The sequence below is a fragment of the Tenrec ecaudatus genome, chromosome 8 (genome assembly GCF_050624435.1).
Source record: "Tenrec ecaudatus isolate mTenEca1 chromosome 8, mTenEca1.hap1, whole genome shotgun sequence".
In the NCBI taxonomy this organism is placed as follows: domain Eukaryota; kingdom Metazoa; phylum Chordata; class Mammalia; order Afrosoricida; family Tenrecidae; genus Tenrec; species Tenrec ecaudatus.
Window position 1 is genome coordinate 82,195,623 of NC_134537.1, and position 26,436 is coordinate 82,222,058.

The window sequence follows — 26,436 nt, forward strand, 5'->3', positions numbered from 1 at the left end:
TATAAGTGTGTGTCTAAGGGAAGAACATTTGGAAAGCTTAACCAGCAGAAACACTTCTCGTGTCAGTGCAGGAAAACGACCTACTACAAAGATACAGTTTGTAACTTACAGGCTGTCTGCCATCAGTAGGGTTAATTCTGGAGATTGGTGGTGAGCCCACAGTGGTCGCGTAAGAATAAATGAGCAGAGAACTCTGGCCTTCCTTCCAGTGGGACCGTGGAGGGTGAAGGGCGTCAGCACTGGTGCTTGCCAGTGAACGCAGACAACAAGATTCTCTAGAAACAAACCGAAGACACACTCTGTGTGGCCCGGGCTAGTCAGACACGTTAGTGGAAACAGGACAAAAGTACTCAGTAAATGGTGCCGGGTCAAGTCATTCCTTAAACTCTTTGGGACAATGAAAACTGGTGCTGCCCTTTGTATTACAAACTACAGCAAAGTCCAGAGAATGTTAAGTAGGGATGATGGGGAGACAGAAGACAAAAGAAACGAATGAAACTGAAAGGAAATGGTTAGCCATCTCAAGGCCCAGTACTCCTCCTCCTACTACTACTACTACTACTCGTACTCCTACTACTACTACTAATAATAATCAATTGGTTTATTACTTTTGACCAATGAACCACTGTAGTATACCAGAGTTATATAAGATGTGGGGTGGGAGGGTGACTAGAGGACAGACAGCTGTCTCTCCTATCTCTGAACAGATTTATTCTTAGCACTCAGCTCTTAACTGATTGGGGGTTTGAATCTGCCAAGAGGCACCTCAGAAGGAAGGCCAAGCCATCTACTTTTTAGAGAGCACAGCCATGCAAGCAGAGTGACGCTTAGCATCACGTGGAGTTGCTGTGAGCCAGGCTCAACTCAATGGAAATTAGTTTGGGTTCTTCTGTTGGTTTGTTTATTGAGAAATTTTAAAGACTACAAAAGTTGGCTTACAAAATGCTTATTACATTAGTTCATGAATATTTCTTTACTCTGAGATTCACTGGAGGGAAAATTTTAAATGCTCCAATGTGTAGCTGTTTGCACAGCTACCACTAGGTGGCAACAAAGACCACAGGATGTCCTAACTAACTTGTTCCTCTGTTTCTCCTCTCTAAAGGCTTTGTCACAACAAACAGACTAAAGTGTATCTCCCAGAACCTCCTTTTCCTCACGCAGAGGTAAGAAAATGGGATTAGTGGGTCAGGGCAGAAAAGAAATGTAAACAACCTGATGTGGATGGAGCGGGGAGCGGTCCACTTGATGGAAAGGGATCGCGCCCCTCCTTCCAGCACAGCACGGGAGTGAAGTGCGGGGCTGGCAGAAGTCAGTCCTTGGCCACTTGAGTCCTTGGACTCACGAGTGTTGCTGACTGTCATCACGTGACGTTAACGGCCAGTGTGTCCGACAGCTCACCGCCTGATGGTAACTGGATCCAGAATTTTGTCAGATTTCTACAACTACCTTTTTTTGTTAGCAGATTTCTTTATTTCCAAACTGTTATTTTCAGTTATGCCAATCATAGATGTACATTTTTAATGATGAAAATAACGCGTCAGGTTGAAAAGTGGGGAAAATTCCCCCTTGTTCACACAACTGATAGCATAAAGGTTTTTATAGAGAAACATACTAAGTTCCCAAATGGTATGTCCTGTTCATTTTCCTGTGTGCTTAATAGTAGTTTAGAAGAATGGTTAAGTATGTTAAGGTTTGTTCATATGCTAGGGTTAACATATATAACATATCTATAACATATCATATGAATTCACCTTAGTGTGTTTAGCCATTTGTCTGCTGTTGGATCATAGAATGACTCCCAGTTTTTCTTAAGAAGAAAATAAAATGTTTAAATTGGTACCACCATCTTAGAAAGCTGTGACAATATCTGCTAGAGCTGAACAGTTTTACTCCAACAGAAAGGCCGATTTACATTACTGAAAGACATGCACCAAACATACATACATAGCATTCTTGGTACTAGTGTTAGGACTGTCGAGGCACTCTGAGTACCCAGAGTCCTGTGCCATCCTCACAATTGTTCCAGTGTTTGAGCAAGCCCAAACACATATAGCCACACAAACATAATGCTGACTGAAGAAGCCCTATGTGAAAGATATGGTGAGAATTCTTTTATGTGAAAACTTACAACTAGTCCATGGAAGTAGAAGCCAGGACAGCGGTTCCCCTGAGTTTGAGGTAAGCCAGAGTGACAAGGAGGGGACTGGGTCTTCCATACTGTTCAGTTTGTTTAAAAAAAAAGGTCACAGATTAAAGGTACAGCAGGTGTGAAGGCTGGAATGAATCCTGTGCTATCCGAATCCTCACACTGCCATCGCAAGGACCTGGGAGCAGTGCCTCTCCTTTCGCTGCTGAGCGCCCCGGCCCCGGAATCTTGATGTATAAGTACTAGGCCCTACCAACAGGAGCCAGGCCTCTTTGGACAAGTGGGTAAATCTAGGTTTGTGGCAGAAAAACACAATTTTCACATATCACATGTACTCATATATAAGCCAAGTTTTTTATGCGGTTTTTGTGGTAAAGTTAGGTGCCTCGGCTGATATTCGAGTCGGTTTATACTCGAGTATATACAGGACTAGTTTTAGCATCTATTGATGATAAATTATTACTGTAATGATTGCCAGTTGGTAATTTATTTACTAATTCTTTCCTTCCTGTGTTTATTTGCTGTTCTACTGTAAGGAACTTTTCCCTCTCCTCCATTGGCTACATCACTGTGGACTCAGGATCCTAGTTTGCTCATAATTTATTATCATTCCTTTGGTGATGTTTTTGTCATTCCTTGAGCATCTAACAAGGTTTCCCAAGGATGATGAAAACATGAGGTTTTATTGATTTTTATTAGTCTGCTCTGAGGAACAGGAAGAGAGTTGGTAACATTTAAATTTGACATCTGGAGTAGATGACAATATTCCATCACTATCAATTTCATGATGTGGCGGTTATTCTGTGATATAGGATCTCAAATTATTTGGGCTACTGCCCCTTTTTCAGAAAAATAATAAAATAACTCAGTGCCTCCCCCACCCCATCCCCCAGCAATGAAACCATACTATATAGTCCACAATCCAGGTTAAAGTGTTGGTGACTGCTTTTGCAGCCTCCACTCCTGGATCATTCCAGAGCCCCCAGGGGGCGATATCACCCACTTGGGAAACATTGCTAGAGCATCATTGCGAATGCCCTACATTAGAGCACGTGCCCCTAACTGTGTGCCCGTGCCCTTTCTCTGGCCATGAATCCCTTCCTCAACTAAGGATTATTTTCTGTTAGAGCGCATCTGTGCGCTACACAGATATAGGATTTTAGCGGTTTTGTTTTACATGTAACTTTAATGCAGAGGATGGATGGCAACACATTTCTTGCTAGTTATTTGAAAGTTGACTATGACAGAAACCAGGTTTTCCCAAACTTTGTTATTGCCATCCTGAAATTCAGTCTAGACATATAATGCAATCAGAAAATTAAATGTGCCAAAACATTTCATAGTGTACTTAACCTTTGGAAGTCTGTTTTCACATCCCCTATTAACATTTGATGCCCTGGTAGGGTAGTGGGTTAGGTATTAGGCTGCTAACCACAAGGTCAGCAGTTCAAGCCTACCATCTACTTAGTGGGAGAGAGATGAAGCTCTTGGTGCCCCTGAAAGATTGATAAACTTGGAAACCAGAGCAAACAGTGTCACTCTGCTCTGTAGGGTCACCAGGAGTCAGAATCAAGTCCCTGGTGGTGGGTTTGATTTGACTGTGGGTTTAATTACAACTGGCCTTCATAAATAAGGCCTGACAGGCCGCTTCAAGAAGGCCCTCGCCATGAACAGTCTGTGGAGGAGAGCTTGCGAGTGACACACAGGCCACCACTGGTCTTTCTCCCGTTTGCTACTGGAAATAGGAAGAGACCGTTGCAGAATGACCAGGGCTCTAGGAAGGCACATGGGACCACAGGGAATGATGAAGCTGACTGATACTGTGACCAGTGCCCATGAGATAACATGGTTCAGCTTTAGAACTGAGAGTCGCCCTGGTGGGACAGTGGGTCGTTCGGTGGGATGGTTACTGCGAGGTCAGCAGTTGTAACCCACCATCTGTCATGCGGGAGAAAACAAGGTTGTTCCCATGGAGAGGCACAGCCTGGGAAGCCCATGGGGCCATTCCACTGGGCCTGCATGTGCAGGGTCTCTGGTATGGGAACCGACTCCGATAACAATTCTTACCCAACAGCTTCATGCTTTCTTGAGATCTGGGCCTTCCATCAGTGCACTCGGAAGGCTGGATGGTCCAAGGTACTAACAGAAGCGTCAGACATTTGTGAAAAAATGGAATTTAAAGAACTCTTAAAATTTTTCCACCAACTTTTGAAACCCCTTCACACCTCAGCGGGGAAGGTAGATCGTGGGCAAAATGATGGATTTAGCTTAGTTTGTACTCACTGATCAGAAGACCTGCAGAAACTAGATAATGGCTAAAGAGTGACGTAAGTATTGAAAGACCTACTATATTTAGAATCCCATTCGTCTCCTTGACATCTGTGGCACAATAGACTTAGTCCTTCACACAGCCGCTCCCCCACTTAACTGGAACAAGTAATGACTTTGGCCACGTGGATTATGAAAGAGCATCAGTTTTCTTTTCATGTGACCTGGAAGGAAAGCGGGAATCGATGTTTGCCCCATCTTTGCTCGGCATTTCCCAGCCAAGCGCAGGAGACCTGATTAATGTCTCCCGGGTAGGAGTGCCGTCTTACTGAGAAAAGCAATCTCTAAATTAAAGGAACTGCTTCAAAGTGAAGACAGCGTGACTGACATTTGGGGGCTGTTCCCTTCTGGCCACATGCTCATCGCTGGAGCGACGAGTTAGGTCAGAACTGCGCCCCTCTTGTGCTTTGTGGGCAGCTAAGAGGTTAGGCTGTGACACTTCTTGATCTGTTAGACAGACTCAGGGCAGCTCGCCCTCTGGTCTTGATGTTGACATTCTGTGAACCCTGGATATTTGTCATCCGATTCGGGGGTGGGGGAGGTGGGCAGCATAGCATCAGTTTCCAAGCAGTGTCATAAGTGGTCATTTCTGGCTGTGACACATAATGGTGCTACGTTGACGTGGCTTCAAACTACCAGAAAAGGTTGCCGAGGGTTGTGCTAGAGGAGCTGCCATGGTTTGAAGCATTCGGGTTTCTCAGACAGGTGTGACGGTACGGTGCACATGTCCTCCTGCTTAATCTGGCTCTAGGGTCATGAGAATGCATCCTGGTGGTGGACTGGGCTCTAAACCACCCGGTTGGTGGTTCAAAGCCACCAGTCACGCCCCAGGAGAAAGTGAAGTTGTCTGCTCCCCTAAAGATTTAGTCTTGGAAACCTTGCAGAGCAGATTCGCTCGGTCCTGTAGGGTTGTTGTGCGTTAGCATGGACTCGCTGGCAGTGGGTTGGCTGTCAGAGGACCTCACTTCTCCCGTGTTTCAGAAGGCCTGCTTGCCCTTTGCTTTTATGGAGCCCCTTCCCAAGGTGAGTGGTAGCGCGCCCTGGAGGACCCCTGGAGGGGCTGCACAAACAGACACCAACACCTTATCCTCAATGACAGGCTGTGGTCACCAAAGTTTGCAATTGCCAGGGAGCACGGTAATTGTTTTTTCTGCGAAGAAGGGAGTCAGCCAGATGTTCAGCAATCTGTGATTCAGATGTCACACTAACAAAGTTACTAAAGCTCTAAGACTGGTTCCGTTTTTCTCATGTGTGGTGTGGTCCTGCAGCCAGAACCAAGTGGGTCCTGGCTAGCATTCAGCAGGAATCTGCCGAGGCCTGTGGGGTGGGGCTCAGGTGTCGGGCCGCTATAAAGACGGGTGAGACCGAGTCTGAGCATGACACCCCGAGCATAGGTGGCCACTGATGCTGCCAGTGTCCCCCAAAGGACTTGACTTGTCCATCTGTTGAGGGACCTCGGTTCTTTGCGTTTTCGATTCCATTCTGCTCTCCTTCACACTGCCTTGGCCTGGGCGGGCTGACACCGCAGCCTGTGTTTCCATCCGTGTTGTAGCTCATTCAGACCAACAAGCTGAAGCACTACCCCAGCATCCACGGAGACTTCAGCAACGACTTCCGACAGCCCTGCGTGGTGTTCACGGGACACCCTTCCCTTCGCTTTGGGGACGTCGTCCACTTCATGGAGCTCTGGGGGAGGTCCAGCCTCAACACTGTCATATTCACAGGTAACGAGAACCCACGGGCAGAGCAGCCAAGCCCCCGGGCCAGCAGTGAGCACACTCGCAGGTGACAGGTTTACAGTCAATCTGCCTGCCTTGGCTTCTGCCCTGACTACCGAAGAGCTCAGAAGCCACAAGGGAAAGAGGGAACCTTTACATCCAAATACTCAGTTAAACAACTTTGTACTGAAGCGGCTTTTATATCTATCCTCTTTGGGTTTTGTTTTGTTTTTTTTCTGAGACAATTTTGCCTTTTCAATTGAACTGCTTTTTGCTGGGCTGTTGTAAACTGTGTCAGGAGCTGGTGATTCTGGTAACCAGTCTTGTTTCCCGGCAGGCATGAGCTAGGGCAGTGTGTCTTCTTTACGTACTGTTGCTCTCTGACTGCTGTCTTCCTTCTGTCGATGAGCCCCTCAGAGAAGAGCTGAGCTTTTACTTAGATGCTCATGATTTGCATGTTTTAAATCAACTTCAGGTCTTAAGGCAGCCTTCGGTTTGGGAAATCTCACATGCTATGGATCTGAAAGATGGCCAGCTTACTGTGTAGTGAGCTCCAGTGGTATGGTGGGTTACACGCTGGGATTTTCACCACCACCAGGTCAGCTCTTAGAGCCCACCAGAGACTCCAAGGGAGAAAGATGCCGCTTTCCACTCCTGCATGAGTTAGAGCCTCAGAAACCCACAGGGGCGGTTCTGCCCGGTCCCATGGGAGCATTAAGAGTCCCAATGAACTCAATTGTAACCCAAGCCATGTGAGCTCTCTCTGAGCCTGACTCTCCTGCCTGTGGTGGGATTGGTGCTGGCTGTGGGTCATGCTATGAATTTCAGGAAATGTCACGTGAAAGCACTTAGCCTAGATGTGGAAAGACTGCTGAGACAGTATCAACTTCTCCCTCTCTTACGGATTTTAAGGCATTAGTAGAGAGACTAGTTATGTCTATCTACTGCCACCAGGCCGGAGACACTCCGGGCCTCCTCTGTGTTTAGCCTTGGTTTCCAGCTCATGCAGAATGTCAGTACCCAGAGACCACCAGGTACGCGTGGGTTGTTGAAAGGTTGAGCTTATTGATTTCTTGCAGCCAGGGCAACTGTGGGCCTCTCTGAGGGTGTGTAAAAGACTTAGACTGTGAACTTGCCTACCTGATGTGTGGTAGGTCCAAGGGACATTTCTCGGGCTGGCTTGATTATGTCTTCCCAGGACCATTGCTGAGATGTGGCTGACCGGGCAGTTGTCCAAAGACAAGCGTCTGTAACTGGCCTGCAGTTAGTCTCCTGACTCCTTTGGGCACCTGGTTGACATAACGGGGTCACAGTGTTTCCACAGACACAATCGGAGTGTTTGCTAGAGTACAACGTCCATATAACTGGCCAAGAGATATCAAGGGCTGTGTAATTGCCTGTGTTGATTCTGAGTTATGGATTTACATGTCAGCTGGCTTATTGGGCCAGCAGAGCAAAAGGTACATCACCTTTGTTTGTTTTTGAAATCATTTTATTGGGGGCGCTCAACAGCTCTTAATGACGGCACTTGTGATGTCTGCTAGTGTTGGGGATTGTAGCTCTCACTCTGACAAGGAGCCTGCACTTGCGCCGTTGTAGAGGTTCCTCAGGGAGAAGCAGACCAGAGGAAGAGTGGTCCTTTAAATACTGGCCAGGTCTATCAGTTGTCCTGACTATGCAGGCTTAGTGTGTGACAGTGGGGGAGGAGGTGAGCATGAATGTCCTAACAAATGGCAGCTGAGTAGGCACCAGCCATGTTGGCCAGTGTCGTTCATCACATATCAGGAGTGAGCCCGTGCTTGGGCAGAAGGTGGGCAGCTCCTGTGAGGAGCTCTCTGCAGAGAGCAAGCCCACCTGTGGCCAGCGAGGGGCCGCTCTGCTTTGCATTTGGTTGACCTGCAGTCAAGGTCCACCTGACTGTTTGTTTGTTTGCTTGCTTCAAGGTGCATTCTGTCCAGTAGGGGGCCCGGGACAATGATTTGTCCAATCCAATGGTGAACTTTGTGCCCTTGGTGGAGGATTCTCTGCTGTAAAGTCAGTTTTTCTCTTTATGGTTCACAAGTGTCTTTGGGAAGGACGCCATCACTTGAGCTGTTGTCCATCCAGTTTTGATCTAATTTTTCCAGCATGCCTTGAGGAAAGTCTGGCCTGAATAAATGCTGATGATGATGGCTGCCAAGTATTGCTTTTTAGATTTCAGTGTTTGTTTTACATTGGTTGTGGGAATTCTGTTTTAAAGAAGAGCTTTTTCCTTCTCATTCACTTTCTTATCTCCTTATGTATCTCATCTCTTCTCATGGCTCCCTCTGGAAATGTTGAGGCCATTGCCAGTCCTTTCAGTCCCACCGCCGATCCACAGGGTCATTCCTGCCCTCTTGGGCCCCACTCCTCAGGGTGTGACTAACTGGCTCCATCTCCCTGTGAGCAGCCACTGCCCTCTCCACTCTCACCACCGGGGCAGCTCCTGGTTGCCTACATTTTAATATCTGCTTGCTCTTCTTTCCCAGAACCTGACTTCTCCTATCTGGAGGCACTGGCTCCCTACCAGCCCTTGGCCATGAAATGCATATACTGCCCCATTGACACACGACTGAATTTCATCCAGGTGTCAAAGCTGCTGAAAGAAGTTCAGGTAATGAAGTAGCCGGTGAGGGGGTCTCTGTGCGGTTGCAGCTCTGTGGTGAAGGGCGGGTTGGTTGTCCACCGCGTTGGTTCCCCAGAAGGCCGAGACAGAGACTAAGTGACCTGGAAGCCTGACAGTGGGGATCGTCCCCTCCTGAGAGAAGGCTCAACCTCTGAAGATATCAAAACTAGGAAGAAAGGAAAGCAAAAACAGTCGCACCTGCCACCGCCCATAACAGCGCATTCCGGGACCAGGGTCATGAAGCTGAAAGGCACCTTGCAGGGAGAGCATATCGGGCTGAGCACCACCCCCGGTGCTGTCTTGCATCCTGTTAGAGGGTACGCTGGCTTGGTTTTGTCTTTGTTTGATCTTCCGTCATAGAGAACGGACGGACGGACGGAGGGCACAGTTGAGGTAAAAAGGCAGCAAAAGGAAGTCTGCACAGAGGCGCATGTCCAGGGAAAGCAGGGAGTGACCGTCACCTCACTGGGTCAGTTTCTGCTTAAGTTTGGGGGCGTGGGAAGGAAAGACAGATTGCAGTCGAACAGAACAACAATGAGAAAGGCGGAGACGACTGTTAGAGAGGGTATTTTGAGGAGTTCAAATGCGTCCTGAGGCCCCAAGGAGACTCAGCGGTGCAGTGGCTCGGTGCCAGCTGTTAATCTCTGAGTTCCCTGGCGCGGCCTGCTGTCTCTACCGCCAGCACGTTAGCTGGAAATGATCCTCTCGCATCGTGTCGCTTATTACCACCGCTGTGCTTTGGGTGGAAGTTAACAGAGCAGATTAGTTCTCCATTCAGCAGTTTGTACACACTGGTTGCTACCCTTCAGTGTAGCAGCAGGCTTCCGGCTCCTCCTTGGGCTCCCCATCCCAGTCAGCCTCTTTTCCGTGTCTCCCTGCCTGGGAGCCTTGTCTGGGGGCATGGGCTACGCTTGTGATCTTGGGTGCTTGGGCGCACCGCAGAGCGCACTCCTCCCTGGGGTGGGTGGTCACCCTACAGGCCCTGAACAAGCACGGCCAGTCTTTAATGCCAGGACTGGGGGCAGCTTAGCAGTGGCCAGGCCCTGGGGTCACTCAGGAGAGAAAAACCTTGACCAGCTCCAAAGGCGGAGTGCCTGTCAACTGGCTGTGGCAGTGGGTGGGTCCGGAAGGACAGGGTTAGGAAAAGGGGAAAGAGAGGCCAAAAAGAACACGTGCTATTTAAAATCCAACCCAGTGCTGCCTGTTAGAAAGCCTTAGTGTTCAAGGAACGTGAGGGCCATCCCCAAAGCCTATGTGACAGCATGGACTCAATGACACCCCGTGGGCGCCCTGCTCCTCTTTCAATTGGTTGGTCTTTGTCTAAAGCACAGGTTCCCAACCGATGTAACCTACTGCCCACCTTTCAGAAAGAAAGAAACTGCTCCTCTGACAATTAAAAAGCTGTATCCTGTAGCTCATCATCCAGAACGAAGTGAGGGTGTGGGCATTTGCCACCCTCCTGGTTCATTCCAGGGCCCCCGAGGTGGGTGTCTCCCACCTTCAGAAACATTCGTTCATTGTATACTCAGGCGTACTAAATTTTTGTTTTCTTAAAAGTAAACAAAAAAACGCACCATTTTTGTTTTCATAAAGCAGGTTCTTTCTGGATTTCTGTGCAGATGAGTGTGTGGCCTGACCAGTCAGTGCCTGCCTTGTGACCTGCCAGCGACAGGAAACTCCAAACCCAGAGCACCAGACTAGCATAGCACTCAAGGCTTGCTGACCAGCCAGTGCACACAGGGGACGACTTACAAGATGTGCCACTCCGCAAGGAGCCCAGGGAGAGACTAGTCAGGACACATGGGCATGAAAATGACCAAGTGCAGTAGAAAATAAAAACAAAATAAGACGCTAACCGCTCACTCATCGATATGGCTGCAAGTTTGGGGGGGGCGGGGTTCCCCTGAAACATGTATCCTTTCCCAGCCCCGCCCCACGCTCATCTCTTAAGAGCTCTTGGAGAGTAGGGGTTCTGGACTCAGATGTAAGCAGGAAGGTCAGCCATTGCCCCCCCACCCCACCCCCAGCCGCTCTCAGGGAGGAAGATAGGGCAGTGGCCTGACGTCCTCTCTTTGAAAAGGCTGTAGTGTCCACAGGGCAGTTCTCTGTTACTGACTCAGTGGCCAAAAGCTTGGGCATTTTGATGTTCCCCACCCCTCGCCCGTCAGCTGCATTTGAGGGGGTGAGAGGGAGTTAGGAATGCCCGCAAGCTGTCTGTGAGCATCTGAAAAGATAGGCTGTGGGCTCGTGATGGCTGCGGCAGGGCTGACCTTCCTCAGAAGAGCTCGCTTTGCTTCACAGCCTCCGCGTGTCTGCCTCTTCTCTTCTCCCCTCTCCCAGCCCCTCCACGTGGTGTGTCCTGAGCAGTACACCCAGCCGCCCCTCACCCAGTCGCACAGGGTGGACCTGATGATCGACTGCCAGCCCCCGGCCATGTCCTATCGCCGGGCCGAGGTCCTTGCCCTGCCCTTCAAGCGCCGCTACGAGAAGATAGAGATCATGCCCGAGGTGAGCCCCGGTCTTTCTTGTGGCGGGACTCCGGCTTTCCACCAGAGACTTCTGCGGAAATGGCCCGAGTGCTGTCTTTGGGGTTTGTGTCAAACGCTCATGAACTAAAGACACGTAACCACATCCGAGGAACTGGGCGAAGGGCGGGGTCTCCCGAGCCGGCTCTTCCAGCGCTAAAGGCAGGCCTGCTGTGAGCATGTAGGTGTCTGCTGCGAAGGTCAGGCCGCAGCCTGGATCCGCAGTGGACGTGCCTGTGCCCGCTCGTGGCCTTCCCCCCCGCCCCGCCTCGTGTAGGAGGAGGGTTTCAGCCGGGCCGAGCTCGGAGGAGCGTGGAGGAGATGCGAGTAAGCAGAGCAGCAGGAACGTGAGCTTGCTCCTTATGCCACCTTATGTAGTGCGCCTGATAGGTCCGCGTCACAGCACGTGTTCGTGCGTCTGGCTTGAAAGTGCTTTGTGTGCACGTGTGCACTGGAGATGCGCCGAGGGAGCCGGCCACCCCCGCAGTCACGGGGCACCGAACGAACGCTCTGCAGAGCTGCCTCTGCACGTCGCCAGCCTTGGGCGAGAGCGTGCAGGTGTTTTTGCTTTTACGTTAAAAGGAGTCAGGAACTCTCATCCTTGAAGCCAGCATCCCCAAAGTTATGATTGGAGTTTGCAGGTCAGAGATGGTGCCCGACCTTGCCCTTGAATTCTGAGACTGCGAGTGTCGCCCACGTCTGTGTCCTGCCAAAGGCAGGGGTGGACGAGGGCCAGCGGGCCGCCCCCTTCCCAGCACGCCAGTCTTTGTAATTACGGAGATAATGGAGGCTCTAGCGCATTTCAAGAATTGATAAAGAACAGGCAGATTTTTTCCCGTGAAAGCCATCCTATTTTCCATGAAAGCACACGCCCTAGATCACCAGGAGCCGTCAGGGTGCAGTGGCTCCTGCCCCGAGACAGCAGCTAGAACCCCACCGGCCGCTCTGGGGGTGAGATGAGCCTTTTTCCCGCTCCCAGAAGCTGGCAGACGCAGTTCTAGCTACCCCGCCCAAAAGGGCCTCGGAGTCGGAATTGAGTCGCTGGCGGGACTTTGGTCGGGCCCTAGGTCACGTGCTCGGTGCCGCAGGGGGAGCACTGGCAGCGGTGGCTGGGAGCAGGGGCGTGCCGCCTGCTGGGACACGGCCACCGGAGGAGCCGTCTTCCTTTCGCATGGGATTGCACTCTTGCCAGCAGATTTTTCAGATATTCATGGTTAAGTCTGGTGATAAAGTAATACAGTTTTCAGTGAAAATCAAATGATAACTTCAAAGCAAAGCTATTTTCTTACAAGCCATATAAATGGGCTATCAAGATCGTTGAAAAGGGAGGGAGTCGAAGGCATCTTAAACAATGAGCTCTTGGAACCCTACACGGAGCAGAATGGCATTCCCTGAGCCGGCTCTCTCCCGGGGGCTCCCTGAAGCCCCCCCGCGCCCATCCGCTCCTCGGGTTGACAGCTCAGAGGTCGTCCGGAGCCTGTGGTCTACTGCCCCTTTGAGGAGGAGGTTCGGAGTTTGCCACGTGTGAGTTGGGCAGGGCGGCCGTCCTTGGTGGCAGACACTTGGCCAAGCGGCTGGCTTCCATTTCCCTCGAAGTGTGGCTGCTCAGAGTGCCGGGGCCCAGGCTGCCTCGCCCACCTTTCCTGATGCTTGTCTTGCTTCGTTCCACGCGTGTCAGGTGCGGTTTACTGGGGCCTGCCTCTAAGATGCATTTCCCTTTTAGGCCATGTCCTGTCAAGAAGATACCGATTCTCCCATAGCTGCATTCCGGGCCCCTTGGCTCCCTGTTGAATTAATTGAAAGTCACTGATAGTCATGGAGCCCGTCCTGTGGGCCAGCGCCTGGCTCAGCACGCTGCCTGGCTTATCTCAGAACATGCCTGGGTGCAGGTACTGTGATCAGATTCCATGTCCCCTCCACCGCCAGTGCAGGCTCTGCCATCTCTGAAGACACCTCCTGTAGCAGCACACTCACTGCCCAGAGGTCACTCAGACTACCCTGCTCCTGCAGCCCTGTGCTGCGGGGCAGTCATACTCGCCAGGGCTCTAGTGAGAAAGCATATTCTCAGGCCCCCAAAGCCGACCGGCCTCATTGGAAACTTGAAGGGTGAGGCCCAGTGCCCTGCGTTTCAGCCAGCTCTCCAGGTGGTGCTGCCGCCCAGCATTAGACCCAGGCCTTTCGTTCAAGGCTCCTTGATGGGTTTGAACTGCCAGCTTCTCAGTCAGTTAGCGCTTCACTGTTGGCACCGCCGGGACCTCGGGCTCAGTGGAGCAGACTAGCAGCTCTGACCCTGAGGCCTGCCCCACGCCCACCGTCTGCCCTCCCAGGCCTCCCTCCCCTCACCAGGTCAGTCTACTCCTCGGGTCAGATGGCCTCCGGAAGCCCTGGCTGCTGGCCCCTCAGTCCTAACTCCAGCTGTGGACTTGGAGTTGCCCCGCCCACTAGCCTGCCACTGCCTGCCCTTGGGAATGGGTGTTGTGCGGAGTGGGAAAGAAGAGGGTAGGGTGAGTGGGTGAGGTTTAGTTTCACCCTGAGGCTCAGAAGTGGTGCTCCGTGTGTTGAAAGGGGCTGCTTTTTTTTTTTAAAACAGATCTGTTGGCACTTCGCCCACATACTGTACAATTCAACCGTTCAGTGATATCAGGAAGAGTTATACAATCTTTACCACAATCGTTTTTAGAGCATTTTCTTCCTTGTACTCACTATTATTCGTGCTTTTTTTTTAATTTTGGCAAAAATAAACACAAAACATTCCCAGATTCAACAACTGCATGCATAATTCATTGCCTTTGATTATACGCTTCGAGTTGTATAATCATTATTGAGATCCCTCTTCAAATTGCTCTACCACCATTAAACTCAACTCAGTGCCCCCATATGCTGCCTTTTTATTAAAAATCATTTTATTGGGGGCTCTTATAGCTCTTATCACAATCCATACATACATTCATTGTGTCAAGCACGTTTGTACATAAGTTGCCATCATCATTTCCAAAACATTTTCTTTCTGCCTAAGCCTTTGGTATCAGCTCATTTTCCCCTCCCCGAGAGGGGCTGCTTCCATGTCCTCTGCGCGCTGTTCGTCTGAGAAGGAAAAGCCGCCGGCCCTCGCTGTGAGGTCTCCAGCTCGGACTGGTCCTCGCATGCCTGCCGGCTGACGGGTGCTCTGAGAAGGCAGAGCATCTCTCTGTGGGTTATAACGATATTTTCTATATACAAAATTTGAACTTTTAAAAGAGTCATAGAATCCCATGGGGTAAAATCGGGGAAAGGGCATGGTTTTGTACTCGGACGTCTGTAATACTGGCTATAGAAGACAGATGGATTCTCAGGTCTCCTGTGTGTGCTGATAGAATGTGTCACATGCTCCCTGGGAGACCCACTGCCCATTCCTGAGAGAACAGGCAAAAACAGGTCACTGCCTGGTGTTTCGATGACGTCACCACTGATCCCACAGACCCCTGGGAGATTCTACGGAGCCCTGAGCCCATGAGACTCCACTAGAGGGAGAGCCAACCCTCAGGCGACAGTGAGGGCTTCGATGTAAAAGGTCCATGGTATGTGAAGTGTCGGGTGGAAAGAGGAGGGTCTGAATGACCAAGAACTCCAACCCAAACTCCCTGCCATCGATTCCAACTCATGGCGATCCTCATGGGAGAGAGGAGAACTGCCCTGTGGATATCTCACCAGAACAGAAGACCTCATCTTTCTACCAAGAGCACCTGGTGGGTTTGAACCTCTGACCTTGTGATTAGCCCTCTAATGCCACCAGAGATGGAGACCGAGGTTAAGGAGACAGGAGCATAACTCCCTCAGTCACAAACAGCTCCCACAACCCGAGTTTCCTCTGTGAGACCGTCTTCACCTGCTTTAAAAAACCTCACGGCTTCCTCTGTCACTCTCTATTTTTGTGTTTCGGGGGTTAGGGAATGATAGGTAAGGGGTCTCTAAGTCTGCGAGAAAAATATGCCACTAAACCTGAGCGTTTAGCTCCCAGTACATCCGCTACCAACAGTGTCTGGGCTGGGGAGAGGTTAGAGTTGACAAGAGACATGGAAAGGGGTGCACGGGGAGGTGAATGGCCTTGCAGGTCAGAGCCGTGGGAGCCACCTGTGGGAGGAGTCAGGTTTCCAAAATTCAAGAATGGACTCAGTCCTTCCCGCCTCACTCCAGCCACCTGGAAAAGGGACAGCGATGGAGCAGTGACCATTGACAGGAATAAATAAGGCCAGAATGAAAAGTCTGCACATTTTGGGTGCTGGGAAGCCCATGTAGGTGGTGGAGAGGTTCTCTCCAAGAGCAAATGATCGTCTGGAAGGAAGCCACAGGAACGCAGCGGGCGGGCTGTGCTGAGGCTGTTGTGGCAGTTGAGCGAAGTCTGGTCCGACAGGGTGCTGGCATTCTTTGTGGGTTACTAAGGAGAGAGCAAGAAGCTGAGTGGGCCAACAAAGGAGCCCTAGCCTGCTTGGAAATGGGTTGCCCTTGGGTAACCTCTGCTGGAAGCTTAGAGCTCTCTGTGAAAAGCGCCCAGGAGATAACTGCACCTCAAAACTGGGATGGTTCGCCCTTCCTAGCTGGTGCTTCTCTCCCACCCCTAGGACCCCCTGTCTCATCTTCTCTCGTCACTTTATTGCTTTGTGACGGGCAGGGGCGGGGGGAGCTTATATTTTTTCAAAGTTATTTGGTCAATTTTAGGCAGCAATAAATAGAAAATGGATCACAGTAATCTGCAGAGGCTCAGCTTCACAACACTGAAGTCATTTCAGCAGATTTTGTGTTGTGCCCTATGCTCAGCCTCTGGACCACCGCTCCCCTGCGCCTCTCAGGCATCCAGAGCCCCACAGGGGAGACGGAGCAGGAGTCCTGGGCCTGGGGGCCTTCTCTGGGTCATCTCCACAGCTCCCTTCTCCCTCACTGCAACCTCTTTGCTTTCAGCTTGCAGATTCCCTGGTGCCCGTGGAGATTAAGCCTGGCATTTCCTTGGCAACTGTTTCCGCTGTGCTGCATACGAAAGATAACAAGCATGTTCTTCAGGTAGCGGAGAGGGTGGGCAGGGCTGGAGTCCAAGGGAGCCTCCTGGACCTGGGAGTAGAACCCAACCCAACCCAACAGAAACAGACGACACTGCTCAAAGGACTCCCTTGGAAACACCGAGGCAGGCACTGCCCAAGGTCTCTGCCCACGTGCCTGAGCGCGAGAAGGGGTGTGGGCTCTCTGTGGCAGTGAGGGCCACACATCACACTGGGTGCTGCTGCGGGCAGCTTGGAGAGCAGCGGTGGCACTGTGACGTGAAGGGCAGCCCCTTCCCTGAGGACACGCAGGACAGGGCATGCCGCCGGGTGCACTCACCCCGCTGACGAGCATAGCTCCCTGGGCCTCCCTGCAGATGCACCGTGGGCTGCCTGGTGGGGCAGCTCTCTAGGCAGGTGCCACATTCCCCTTCAGGACAATTCTTCTGTAGCCCCTGGAACCTGCACAGTGGCCTGAGAGCTGCCTAGGCCCTGAGCTCACATAATCTCATTTGATCCTCAAGAGAGCCCATGATCACGACAACCGGAAAGGCTGGTAGTTTCTGCTCTAGAACCAGCGTTTTCACAAAGGCTGCACACTCAGTAGCAGAGCAAGGGCTCTAACCCACAACACCCAGGCCCTATAGAAGATGGCCTCAGTCACGGTCAACTACGTCAACAACCACATGTACTAAGAATTTGTTTAGCAAATAGGAAATTAAATGGAAAATTAAAGCTTTGTCAAATTAAGATCTACCATGTGGTAGTTGAATTGGTAAGCCATTATTCCCAGGATTGGATGGCTGTCCTCCACTTGGTAATCTGCTATAATTACCTTCCACTTTGAAATATATTATGAATCCCAACCTCTATAGATTAATGAGGCAGGGTGTAGCTCAAGTCACATCTTTGCTTGAGCCCCACCTTTCATAAAAGAAGCAGAGAGGGGCAGGACCTCACTCCCACCAAGGAGGAAGAATAGGGCGGGGAGCTGAGTCGATCCTGTGGACCCAGGGGAGGTGACCAGCAAGGTGCATGGGGAGATAGAAGGGACACCGGCCCACAGGTGATGGTTAAGACAAGGCCTTCCCCAGGAGCTAGCCTCCTGAATTCGGACTGCTAGCCTCAAACGGGGAGAGAAGACGTCTGTTTATGTGACAGCCATCCTCTTGGGGTACTTCCGTTACAGCAGCACTAGAGAAGGACGGCATGTGGCGTTAGCTTGTTTGCTTGTGAAGCGCTCCAGAGGGAAGCACTAACCAACTGAACCTGTACCCCAGTGCCCGCTGAGGTTACACGTGGGGGAGGACTGACTCAGAGAGCAGCCAGCTGAGGTTTGCAGTGTGGCCTGCCCTGACCTTTGCTTCTTCAGATTTAGTTCTTTCTGGGTTTCATGTCTTCTTTCTGCTCCAGCCCCCACCGAGACCCACCCAGCCCACAAGTGGGAAGAAGAGAAAGCGGGTGAGTGAAGACGTTCCAGACTGCAAAGTGGTGAAGCCTTTGCTGAGCGGCTCCATCCCCGTGGAGCAGTTTGTGCAGACCTTGGAGAAGGTGAGCCGCGTTCCTGCAGGCTGTCTCAGGAGCCAGCCCTTCCTGCCTCCCCCTTGGCACCGTCCTTCAGGGAAGGGCTGCTGCCGCCTGGCTGAGACGCCATGCTCTGAGCGCACGCTCCCGTGCCCGCTGCGAGGCCCAAGGGGATTCGGTGTGGCTTCTGCTTTCAAAGGACCTTGGAGGCTGTTTCAATATTAGGATTATAGAATCCTTGAAATGAAGGAATTGGCTGAAAATATTCATGCTGCTGCTTATGACAACTGCCACTAACTCTGACAAATAATTCCAGGAAAGGAAGTTTCCTTATGTTAACTGTTAGTAACTCTTTTTTTTAAAGAAAAAAGTTTTGTTGGTGTATAATCCACAATTCAATAGTTCTGTCCCACTTAGGGAGTATTGTATAATCATCACCCAGTAACTACCTTTTGTCTAAATGGAATACCACAATGATCGAGTTCTCTCTGGTGGTGCTGTCAGACGCTCTTGCAACTATAAGATCGGTAGCTCTAACCCACCAGCTGCTCTGTGGGAGAAAGACAAGGCTGTCTCCCCCAATAATTCACAAAGCCCCAGAAACACTACATGGCAGCAGTTCTCAAACTGTGGGTCACAACCCCTTTGGGGGGGTCGAATGACCCTTTCACAGGGGTCGCACAATTCATAACAGTAGCAAAATTACAGTTGTGAAGTAGCAACGAAAATAATTTTATTTCGGTTGGGGGTGCGGGGGTCACCACAACACGAGGAGCTGTTGCGGCATCAAGATGGTTGAGAACCACTGCTATTTTTTCTCCATCTTTCCATTCACCCCAAAAGGACCACATTGTTGATTTCTAATACTGGCTGGCTCTTGTCTCCCTCAAGGAGGTTGCTTTAAAATCCGACCCTGTGTGCTCCCTGGGAACTGGCCCAGGAAGGACATGACCTCCCAGTGCAGGAGCAGCAGTAATGGCTCCAGAGCACGAGTGGGCGCCCTCTGACCAAACGGGGAGCGCCCCACAGGTCGGTGCTCCCCACCTGATTTGTAGGGAAGTTCCTCATCAGTAATAGCTAGGTAGAAAGGATTGCCCAGATCCCCAAGCAGTGCTGGCCTCGCTGCCGGGCCTGGCATTTCCCTGGACACCAGAAGAGCTGACACTTAAGGTGGCCTTTCTTACCAGCGACAGGAAGAGCCTCAGACATAGGTGCTTGGATGTGCTCACAGAAACGTGAGTTGTGGAAATGCTGTTGGTTTGCATGAGATTTTGCATGTTCGGGGGTGAATGGAACTATGGTTGTTCGTGGCTACAGCAGCGGAGGAGCATCCTAAATGGAAATTTCTGGCGCATTCATTTTCCTCGAGACTGATGTTGTACAGCCCTTGGCTGCTGAAACGTTAGCCTGCCGTCTCAGTGAGCCCCTTGCTTTTCAGAATACCCATTCGTCTCCCCTTTCCTTTCTTTTGGAGCAGCATGGCTTCAGTGACATCAAGGTAGAAGACACAGCCAAGGGCCACATCGTTCTGCTCCAGGAAGCGGAGACACTGATCCAGATCGAGGAAGATTCAACTCATATCATTTGTGACAATGACGAGATGCTCAGGGTGCGACTGCGGGACCTGGTCCTAAAATTCCTACAGAAGTTCTAAATGAAGCGTCTGGGCCATTTCCACTTCATGCAAGTCAACTGAGGAAGGGGACAGAAAGCTATTGGACGTCTGTTTCCGTGATGAAGAAACGGCTCCTGGGTGAAAAAAGAACCTGGTTATCACCCTCACTTTCTGGCCTGGACTCCCAGCACGTTCCTGTGTGCATGGAGTAGCCCGGCTGCTCAGCGGGGAGCCGCTCGAGGGAACCAGGTGCTGCGCCCAGAGTCCTAACGGCAGGGAAGGCAGAAGACCGGCTGCTCTTTGAAGGCGTGTGTTTTCCATCCCTTCTCGGGCCTGCACTGGGGAACTGGGCTTTGATCTTGGGTGACCGACTTGTCTACAGGGCTGCACCTAAGGAAAAAGATGATCCCTGAAAGTTTGGAAAATGAGCCCCTCTATCTGTACTTTGTATTGAGACCATTTTGTTAATAAAACTTAATTTTATACGAGTATCTGTACTCTGTTGAACCTACAATTGATTTAGTGTACGGAAATATACAGAACAGCATACACTTCAAAAGCACGGCATTGAACCATATAGCCCGGTACTAACAAAACTCAAAATACATTTTTATCTTACATTGTATGAAAAGGTGCTTACCTCAGTGCACAGTTGTGTACACTACAAAAACACTGACATAGATTGATAACAGCAGGCTCAACCTCAGAGCTAACAACCAGCTCAGGCTCCCCTGAGTGATCACTGCCCATCGCCAACTTTCCCTCAGCTCACCACGCTTCTGGCAGAGGACATTAAACCCGATTACTCCGAGACCCGTGTTTCCCAAAGATACCTACATTTTATCCTGGATCATAGGCTGTCCGAAGAAAAGAAGGTTCTAATTGCCAGAGGGGTGGTGAGAAACTTTTTTTCTGAAAGGGGGGCTGTAGCCAAGTAAGTTTAGGGGTCTGTGCCAGACGCACTATTAATCATAAGGTTTCAAAGAAAAATAATGCCTCACCAAAAAAATGAAGACATCATTTGAGTAATGCTCCCCTATGTTCTTTAAAAATAGACGTCAGCCAGGTTTCATCTGCTCGAAGGAGGCGCTGGTTGTAGCATACGCCAGTACTAAAGGGGGGGTGGGGGGGGGGAACTAATGTATGGTTCCAAGCCCAGCGCAACCTAGCGCTCTCATCTTCTTAGACTGGGTAGATTCAGTCTCTAATCAGCCCTTCACTTGCTGATAACAAAGACTTGGAGCACTTACTGGCGAAGATAAACAACTGCAGCCTTCAGTGTGGATTACACTGCAACATGAAGGAAACACAAATCCTTAGATTGAAGCAATAAACAGCATGACAAACAGAAAAAGATTGAAGTTGCATCCACAGTGTCCATGGAAGCAGCAGTCAAGACATCAAATCACATGTTGCACTGGGAAAGTTTGCTGTGAAAGACCTCCTTAGTGTCCAGAAGCAACCATGTCACCTTGAGGGCCAGAATGCACCTGACCAAAGCTATGGTGTTTTCTCAAGGACCTTGTGTGTTGAAGAAAGCTGGGCAATGAAGAAGGAAGACTAGAGAACTGACGCCTTTCAAGTATGGTGTTGGAGCTTACTGAATACCCCGTGGGCTGCTGGAGAAGCAAATCTGCCTGGGAAGACAGAACCCTTGCCAGGAGGGTTGTGAGCACCCTATGTGCTTTGGACATATTATAGGGAAGGGCCAATCTTTGGAGAAGGACCTCATTGCCTGGTAAATTAGAGAGTCAGCCCTCCTCCCCCAATACCCCCCCAAAAAAAGACCTTCAAGGAGATAGATTGATACCACAGTTGTAATAATAGACTCAAACATAGAAACAAGTAGAAAAATGGCACAGGATCAGGCAGTGTTTCACTCTGCAGTGCACTGGGTCACTGAATCGGAACCAACTCGGTACCACCTAACATGGAAATAATTGTTAAACTTTTGTGCAGAGTTGATTGCCAATTCTCTTGGAATGATCCTATCAATAGTCACTGCCACAGAGTCGATTCTAACTCATACTGTGTTAGTCTGCATACTTTAGAGAAACAAATCCACAGAAACTCATGTATAAGACAGAGTTTTATATAAAGGTTAAGTGCGCATTAAGAAAACATCCCAACCCAGTGCTGCCCAAGCCCACAAGTCCAACTTTAACCTACTAACCCATATGTCCAACAACAATCCACAGTCCTCCTCCATCTCATAAAACAGACTGCAGGAGGAAAGCCGAGTCAGTGAATGTGTAAGCATCTCAGCTCTGGCAGGAGTCTCCACACCCACGGCTGCATCAGGGTGGGTCCATGTGGCCTCTCCTCAGGGATGTCTTTCAGGAAGTGAGCCTTGCCAGCTGAAGCAGCGAACTGGCTAAGGCAGCTGCACCCTGGTCTGACCACCACAAAGCAAGAGACCTGAGAACTAGAAAGGCAAGGCTCACCGAGTCATTTATCCCTCCGCCCTTCAATTAACCCCACGTGTTTTTCAGCCAGGTTGACACAATAACTCTATCACTGACCAAGAGGGCAGAGCAAATGACCCAGTGGGTGTCTGAGACTGTTTATCTTTATGGAAGCAGAAAGCCTCATTCATCCCTCAGAACAGCAGCTGGGTTGGAAAAGTCAACCTTGTGGTTAGCAGCCCAAAAGATAGTGGAATGAGGTGGTTCTTACTAGGGAAGTAAAAGGTCACCTTCCTTTTACCATCGCCAACTTTGCTATGGATACAGGATAAATTACAAGACCCAACACCACCAGGCTGGCCTAATCTGAAGGAATTTCCATGCCCTGGCTATAGACGTTTCATTTTGGTTTTAGGAGGAAGAAAACTACGAGTATGCATCACACAAAGGCATTCTAATAAAACTTTTGAGATTAAAAGGTTTAAATCATTTAAACTTTTAAATACACAAGCACAGCTTAAAGAAATCAAATGGTTGTTTTATCTTAAAAGCCTTCTATTGAGCTGTCTAGGCATAATGTGGGCTTGTGAATGTTTGACTTCTGGGTAAGGGCTTGATCAAAGTCCATGGCATTGATCCCTTGTGGGATGGTTAGTGGAGACATAAAGACAAATGAGTCAGGAAGTGCCTATAAGGCAGAAAATAATTTAGATCTGATGAAGGTTCTCAAGTCATCACCACCCACTTAGTAACAGAAGCCACAGATGGGAAGAAGCAAAGAATTATTCATTGGGGCTGAGAAAATCGAGAGCTTGTCTTTCCAAGTATGAAGAGAAAGCAATTATGAGGAACTGCGTAGAGTTCAGCTGTTCTGACACAAAACCAGGTGAGCGAGCAAAACCAAAGACTGGCGGAACTTGCCCTTTGAAGACTGCAGTTAGACCACTGCTGGAGGGCTCTGGTGTGGGCAATCCAGCCCCACCGACTACTGTAACCACATGGTAAGAAGTGCGACGCTGGAAGCATTTCTACTGTAGGCCAACAAAGCCTAATGATGGACAGCAATTGAAAGCCATTTAACATTAGTGAGGAGTGACTTACGTTTGTTATTTAAGCCTTTCTGTGAAGTGGCCTATAAGTCTCTGTTATGGCATAACCAATTACTCCTGGGAGGCTTAATACTTATCATCAGTTTTTACCGGTGCAGAATCCGGGATGACTTAGCTGAGTCCTCCAGCTCAGGATCTTCCTCCAAGGGTGTCATCAGGTGCTGAATGACCCAACTACAATACTGAGATCACTCAACTTCCCAAAGACACACTGCTAACAAGAGGCTATGCCTTCCCATGGAGGTCACATGTGAGTATCAGGAGCTGGGAGCTGACCTCTTCATCCATTTCTTTGAAAGATCTCAGCTATGTCCCTGACAGTCGTGTGAAGGTAGGATGCAGCATTTTCAGGCTATAATAAAGCAGCAAGAGAAATACAAGTAAAAACCCATCCAGGTCTGGAGGTGGATGCATTAATTGGCGCTGACCAGCCAGTGGGGAGGGAAGCAGATTTCTTTTCTCTGACCAAGTCTAGCCGCATGGAGAATTGGATGTTGACTCATTGACTCCCGCTACTCTGTGGATGGTAAGTGTGTTAGTTAGTCTGGGTAGACTATAGAAACAAATTCATAGACACTCATGTATATAAGAAAGAGTTTTATATACAAGAGTAATTGTATATTGAGAAAACACCCCAGCCCAGTCCAGATCAAAGTCCGGTAACAGCCCATATGTCCGATACCAATCTGTAAATTCCTCTTCAGATTCACGCAACACATGCAGTGATGTCAAATGCAGGAAGATCACAGGCCAGTGGGTGGAAAATCTTGTGGGTCCAGTGGCAGTGGAAGCATCTCCACACTGTCGTGGGTCTCCCTGTGGCTCCTCCAGCTCCCGGGGCTCTAGCATAGATCCATGTGTCTTGTCAAAGCAAGCAGGATGTCTAGCAGAGATTGTATCTGGCCTCCAGTGAGCTATTTATCTTCTTTGAACTTACAAATGAGGTCATCAAGCTGTGACCTGATTGACAGGCTAGACTCCACCCTCTGTAAATTGGCAGATTACGCAACGGCCACAGTAGCTTGTAAGGCCTTAATGTCTAGCCCAAAATACCTAATCTTGTTGGACACTAGAACCAGCATCAAGCATGGGTTTATTCTCCATGGAGATGACATGTTTCCGGCCCCACTCTCTCTGGTAGACCATGGGGTTTAACCACCTCATCACACCATTATATAAATAGGTTAGATGTAAGTGTTTACTTGCTGAGTGACAAGTTTTACCCATACTTAATCACTGAACATGTAGATTGTTTCTTTTCTCTCTCACTTTGGTCTCTGAGGCAACAAAGGTGGTGCCAAAAAAATTGGCGATGTTGCCTCTAAATAATAATTCGTTTGTTTACAGGAACTGCCTTTTACCCTTCTCTGGGATATACCACAATAATCATTTCCAACTCATTCTCAGCAGACAAATGACATCAGTCACAGTAAAAATTAATTTTAATTTGTGTAAGATACAAAAAAACATTATCAACTGAAATAAAACTTTATTTCCTATAGTGACTAATTACAATGTTCACATTGAAAATAACTGATGCAAATAGTGTTTTCTAATCATCAGTAAGCACCTTCCAATCAATTACCAGTTTTTAGTAACCGTATCTCTCCTGCAGGCATATTTTCGGGAGACCGGTCCCTGGAGGACAGCATGCTTGGTCAAGTGGAGGGCACCAAAACAGAGGAAGGCCCTCAAGGAGATGGACTGACACCGTGTCTCGAACCGTGGGCTCGGGCAATAGGGACAATTGTGAGAATGGTGCGGGACCAGGCAGGGTGGTGTTCTGTTGTGCAGGGCCCTAATGGGTTGAAGCCAACTGGACGGCACCCAGCAGTACTCTGTGTCTTCTGCGGTCTCACAGGGCTTTAGCTCTCCAGACCAACAAAAAAGACAGAACCCCCAAACAAAGAATTACTCAGCCGGAGAGCTCAAGAGCAGTAGCCCTGGTGGCATAGTGGGTTGGCTGCTAACTACAAGGTCAGTAGTTCGAAACCACTAGCCGTTCCTCGGGAAAGAGGTAGTTTTAGCTGAGGCTTTCTACTCCTGTAAAGGGTTGGTCTTGACCAGTCAGGGTGCAGCATAGCACCAATGAAACATACAACTTTCCTCTAGTTCTTTAATGTCCTCCCTCCCCCGCCACTATCATGACCTTACAAACCAGACCAAACCAGAGCATGCACACTGCTACAGATCCGATCCCACAACACTGGAATCCAGGACAGAGAAACCCCTCAGGGCCAACAATGAGAATAGAAATACCAGGAGGGGAAGGAGGTGGAAGGAGGTAGGGAGAACCAATCACAATGATCAACATATAACCCCTTCCTAGGGGGATGGACATCAGAAAAGTGGGTGAAGGGAGGCAGTGGTAAGACATGGGGGGTGGGGAATTATAAATTATCAAGAGTGTTTGAGTGCGGGGGGATGAGGAACTGTTATCAAGGGCTCAAGTAGAAAATGTCTTTAAAATGATGTCAACATATGTACAAATGTGCTTGACACAATGGATGCATATATGGATTGTCATAAGAGCTGTATGAGCCCCCAATAAGATGATTTTTTTTTTAAGTTAGTCTTGGAAATCCACAGGGATGGTTCTACCCTGCCCTGTAGGGTCATGAGTCAGCACTGACTCGATGGCAGTGAGTCAGGTCCAAAGAGCCCTGGTGGTGGATGCTGCGCTGTTGGACTCCCCGTGTGACACGACAGGAGAAAGACAAGGCCATATGAGGCCATCAAGTGGATTCTGACCCATGCGGCGTCTATGAAGGTTCCGGAGATTTAAATCATTCCAGGAGCAGACAGTCTGATCTTTCTCCCGCCCTGCCTCTTTCTCCCGGAAGGACTACAACCCAAAGGTAAAGACTAGTCTGTCCCGCTGGACCCCTGTCAGCTGGACGAGAATGCACAGCACCAACAACCTCAAGAGCAGAAGAGCGATGCTTCTCAACTTCCTTTACACACGACTTTTATACCACGGCCTGACAGATATTGCAACATAAACTAAAGGTAAATGTCCTTTCTAAGAAGCGTTATGAAAATATTCAGATTAGCACACTGAAATTAGCAAGAGAGGGTAGTATGCTGTCACCATGTTCAGTTTGTCCCTGAGACGCAGGGAAAATTACACAGTAAACAGTAGTGCACAATAACACGCCTGGAGAAAACACGTGCGTCAAAGTCAGCATGCAAATATACACGCTCTCAGCAAACTAGTCACACACTAGAAATAGGACTCCTTTTTTGGTAAAGGGCTCGGACAAAAACCACCAAGTACAACAAAATGAAATGTTCAATCCTCCTCCACCCCCACGCCCCTCCCCCAGGGATCGCCCCTGGTAACACTGCTTTACTCAGGCAAAAGGGGGAGCGCAAAGGAAATGAACAAAGAGGGAAAAAAGAAGTCAAAA

At 49.5% G+C, this 26,436-nt stretch overlaps 1 protein-coding gene across 1 annotated transcript in view; it reads left to right on the forward strand.

Annotated features, from left to right (window-relative positions):
* Positions 1 to 20,000, forward strand: part of INTS9 (integrator complex subunit 9) — a 108,568-nt gene extending 88,568 nt beyond the window's left edge. The window contains exons 11-17 of the mRNA XM_075556452.1: positions 1,106 to 1,166; positions 6,030 to 6,201; positions 8,703 to 8,827; positions 11,180 to 11,347; positions 16,300 to 16,398; positions 17,787 to 17,924; positions 19,375 to 20,000. Coding sequence (XP_075412567.1) covers positions 1,106 to 1,166; positions 6,030 to 6,201; positions 8,703 to 8,827; positions 11,180 to 11,347; positions 16,300 to 16,398; positions 17,787 to 17,924; positions 19,375 to 19,551 — 940 coding nt within the window. The 3' untranslated portion in view covers positions 19,552 to 20,000. The remainder of the gene's footprint in view (positions 1 to 1,105; positions 1,167 to 6,029; positions 6,202 to 8,702; positions 8,828 to 11,179; positions 11,348 to 16,299; positions 16,399 to 17,786; positions 17,925 to 19,374) is intronic.
* Positions 20,001 to 26,436: the final 6,436 nt, after the last annotated feature.